The following is a 4,549-nucleotide window of genomic DNA, read 5'->3' on the forward strand; positions in this document are numbered from 1 at the left end:
TTCAAAAATATATATTTCAATAATTGTTTTTTTAAATTCTTGATTGTAAATGGGTCATTATTCAACTTTTATTACATTGATTATTTTATATTTGTACTTTTATTATCTCTAATTATTGTTGTTTCAGTTTTTATTTATTTGGTTTAGTTCAGTCCAGTCTTAAGACTGGTCAATTGTTCTGAGAGTACTAGAACTGATTTAAAAAAAAAAGTTGAAATACGAAAGAAAGTGACGCTTTGAAGGACCGAGTTGTATAAGTTTTAGCACTGGTATGCAGGAATGAACTAGATCGGATCAAGACTGAACTTATCGGGAATGCAGTTTCAAGTCCTATATAAGTACAAACATAAAACTACCTGTTATTCCCTTAACTTTTTTCTTTTTTTCAAGGTACATTTCCTCAAATTTTCGAAGTTTTCTTATCATAATCATTATCATTTAAATAAAAAGCAATGATTTAGTAAATGTGGATTTTTTTCTTTCATGTTTCATGTTTATATATAATGTTTACAATGTATTCAGATCCCTTTGGGAATATAATTGACATAAAATAATAATGTGGTTTAGTTAGTGTGAAAAACTTTCTTCAAGGCAATTGTAATTATATGAAATGGTAATAATATATAATATGTCCTTAAATGAATAATAGTAGAATTTAGATATATGTACAAATAAAATTAATATTCGCCTTCCTCGTCACCTTCACCCTCCAAGGAGTCAATACCAACTTCTTCATAATCCTTCTCCAATGCTGCCAAATCTTCTCTTGCCTCAGAAAATTCTCCTTCTTCCATTCCCTCTCCAACATACCAATGGACAAATGCACGCTTAGCGTACATCAGATCAAACTTGTGGTCTAACCTGGCCCAGGCTTCTGCGATAGCAGTTGTGTTTGACAGCATGCAAACACATCGAGGGACTTTAGCCAAATCTCCTCCTGGAACAACGGTGGGAGGTTGGTAGTTGATTCCTACTTTGAATCCAGTAGGGCACCAATCTACAAACTGGATGGTTCGTTTAGTTTTGATTTGGGCAATGGCGGCATTGACATCCTTGGGCACCACATCTCCTCTGTACAACATGCAGCAAGCCATGTATTTACCTACAGTAAAGTAAAAAAATGCTCTTATCAATGGTCTCAATGACGGGGAAGGTTATTAAGACTATTTACCGTGTCGAGGATCACATTTTACCATTTGGTTTGCAGGCTCAAAGCAGGCGTTTGTTACTTCAGCAACGGTAAGTTGTTCATGATATGCTTTTTCTGCAGAGATCACGGGTGCATAGACAGCAAGAGGAAAGTGAATTCTCGGGTAGGGAACCAAGTTGGTTTGAAACTCGGTCAAGTCCACGTTAAGAGCTCCATCAAATCTCAAAGAGGCTGTAATGGAAGACACAATTTGACCAATGAGACGGTTCAAATTTGTGTATGTAGGTCGGTCGATATCCAGATTTCGTCTGCAGATGTCATATATGGCCTCGTTGTCAACCATAAAGGCACAATCGGAGTGTTCTAGAGTTGTATGTGTTGTAAGGATAGCGTTGTAAGGCTCAACAACAGCTGTTGACACTTGAGGTGCAGGATAGATGGAGAACTCAAGTTTTGATTTCTTTCCATAGTCAACAGAGAGTCGTTCCATGAGAAGGGATGTGAAACCAGAGCCGGTTCCTCCTCCAAAGGAATGGAAGATGAGGAAACCTTGAAGTCCAGTGCATTGATCAGCTAATTTACGAATCCTGTCCAAAACAAGATCTACAATTTCTTTACCAATGGTGTAATGTCCTCGAGCATAATTATTTGCAGCATCCTCCTTCCCAGTGATCAATTGCTCTGGATGGAATAATTGACGATATGTTCCAGTTCTAACCTCATCTAGATAAGAATAGAGAAGTTAAACATTAAATAATATATCTTTTTTATCCTTTCATGGTCTTACCCACGACTGTAGGTTCTAAATCTACAAACACTGCTCTTGGAACATGCTTTCCAGCCCCGGTCTCAGAAAAGAAGGTGTTGAAGGAATCATCACCGGCTCCAATGGTCTTGTCAGAAGGCATTTGACCATCGGGCTGGATTCCATGCTCAAGACAATACAGTTCCCAACAGGCATTGCCAATTTGACAACCAGCTTGACCAATGTGAACTGAGATACACTCACGCTACATAAAAAAGAATGCAAAAATCATTATCAACCAATAAGATCTTTGTGAGTGAAAAAAAGGAGAAAAAATATATTTTTTTGCAAATAGAAAGTTGAACCATGGGATGGGAAAGAAGCAAAGTGAGGGCGAGGAGGACCCTTCAACCACACCCCATGATCTATCTTGTGCAAAAATTATATTTTGGTTCTTCCTCTTCTTTGACTCACAGAAAGGCTTTAAAATCCAAGATTCTATGGGGCATATTAAAGGAGTGAGTATTTCACAAGAGAAAAATAAAAACTATAACCTATATCCATGATTTTTTCCTAACTTACCATTTTGTTAATTCCTTCGGATTTGAGAACTTAGACGGAATACTCTTCGAAATACGTGGACAACAATGTTTCCCCCCCGTATAAAAGTGAAATTTGTGTTTTTCAATAACTTCGCTTTTTGAACCTAATCCAAAACTGCTTCACTATGACGGCAGTTGAAGAAGAATGATTACGTTCTAAAGGACACCAAAATATCTAAGCTTCCCTTTTAAGGAAGGAAGAGAAGAGAAGGAGAGAGTGTGAGAGAGCGCTTTACAACCAACTATTAGGGAAAAGCTAGCGACCCCTCCCTAAACATTAACATGGGGTTTTCCCTCCCTTTTTATGCTCTCTATTGCTGCTTTTTTTGAAATACAAACATAACATAACCAAACTAAATATTGAGCAATTAAATAACCTTTCGTCAAAAACCCACATTTTTGTAAAAAATATACATATAAACATATACTTTTTTTTGCAAGCTATAAACCATATACATACACTTATATGATTATACGCATATGCTTAGTATGAAGGTAGGGGTGTATACACATTCAAAACTACACATTGAAAGAAAGTTTGTGTGAGTCAAGTATACCTGGAACTCATTATCGATTTAACATATATACAAACTGTATTTTTAGGAAATCAATAAAAAATTATATAAGAGTATAGTTTGATCTACATTTTTTAATTTTTTTAGTATATTTGTAGGTATTAAAGCTCTTGTTGCTAGGATCTAAATTGTGTGGGGTTTTTTTCCAATGGAAATTGGTTATATGTGTGTTTTTTTATATTTTACCTCTTTAATTTATTTCAATAAATATATATGTATGAACATAGGCGAAAAGTTATTTTATAAGAGGGGTTCAATGTCCTTTGTTGGATCAGAAAAAAAAAGTAACTTTAAAAATACCTGCAAGATTTTTTATTATTAGTTAAGGAACGAAATAAGATTGTGCACCGGAAGAGCTTATACCGTGCTATATACATGTACCAAATAGTATCAAATATCAATTATAAAAAGATAATTGGAGAATCAGGGAATATAATACCCATTTGAGGTTAGAAAACTCTCCTAGAAGTGCCTCTTTCATAGACAATGCAACTTTTATTTAATCAATAATACTTATATACATAGCATACAGAGTAATGCTATGAAATTTGCCATGTCAGGAGGATTCACTTTGAACGTGTCCATCTTGTACGTTCTGACAGTTTCGTCTTTTCCCGTTGAAGACTTGCGACGTTTTCGCCTTAATACTTTTTTCCCTTGTATAATAATATAAGGAATGCTACTTATTCCTAGTTATAGAGGTTTGTAAGTGGAATTTGTAACGTTGTATTCCATCTTTGAGAAATTAGATATAAAAAGGTACACAGGTTAGAATTTAAATCGTAGGCTTCAAAGCAATTGGAAGGAATCGGAATTACTACTGCTACAGTCCGTTACGAAGACTCATTGGCATTCATATGCATATATTTACATACTTGATTCATTTATAACAATCATATATTGTACTGTGCTCGCTTCCACGTTTCCCTTCCTGTTGACTAACTCGGTTTTTTTTTTTGAAAATTAACCATTTGCCCAATACTTTGAGAATTTCGGATCCTAACGAATTAAAAAAAAACATAGGCTCAAGACCCTTCCGAAATAAAACATTCTTTTTAGTGGTTGATAAATAGAAGAACTTGATTCTTCTACAGAGTAGTCGAGCTTTGTGGATTGAATAGGATAAGAAGATCTTCACAGTTTGAAGTTGGATATAATTTACTAAAATAATACTAACTATAATTATTATTTCATTGCCAATTTCTAAATTATAAAAACTCAGAAAGTCAGTTCCTAGTATGGGACATTGAACATCGATGACACTGGAATTCCAAGTGAACTACCTTCTTAAATAGTGAATCGAAATAAATTTTTGTAAATATAAATATAAAAATAGAATACAGTCAGGAATTTATATAATTATTTATCCTCTATTACGCCTAAAATTATCATTTCATTTTAAAAGCCATCAGGGTCGTTTGATATTTTTTTTTAGATCAAACACTAGTCAGGTACTAATATATTTAGATACATTTGA

The 4,549-nt window shown here is 34.3% G+C and overlaps 1 protein-coding gene across 1 annotated transcript; it reads right to left on the minus strand.

Annotated features, from left to right (window-relative positions):
• Window positions 1-456: 456 nt before the first annotated feature.
• Window positions 457-2,678, minus strand: LOC121119850 (tubulin alpha-1A chain). The gene is made up of 4 exons (XM_040714655.2): window positions 2,478-2,678; window positions 1,938-2,160; window positions 1,172-1,873; window positions 457-1,102 (listed from the first exon to the last, which is right to left on the minus strand). Exons 1-4 carry the CDS (start codon window positions 2,478-2,480, stop codon window positions 678-680), a joined length of 1,353 nt encoding a protein of 450 aa, XP_040570589.1. The 5' UTR covers window positions 2,481-2,678; the 3' UTR covers window positions 457-677.
• Window positions 2,679-4,549: the final 1,871 nt, after the last annotated feature.

The sequence above is a fragment of the Lepeophtheirus salmonis genome, chromosome 6 (genome assembly GCF_016086655.4).
Source record: "Lepeophtheirus salmonis chromosome 6, UVic_Lsal_1.4, whole genome shotgun sequence".
Lineage (NCBI taxonomy): Eukaryota > Metazoa > Arthropoda > Copepoda > Siphonostomatoida > Caligidae > Lepeophtheirus > Lepeophtheirus salmonis.

Excerpts from the sequence above, each read along its gene's own strand:
- LOC121119850 (XM_040714655.2), bottom strand. Across the intron at positions 1,874-1,937 it reads TTTAGAACCTACAGTCGTGG|ATGAGGTTAGAACTGGAACA; the intron begins GTAAGACCATGA and ends ATTCTTATCTAG. Across the intron at positions 1,103-1,171 it reads AAAATGTGATCCTCGACACG|GTAAATACATGGCTTGCTGC; the intron begins GTAAATAGTCTT and ends ACTTTACTGTAG.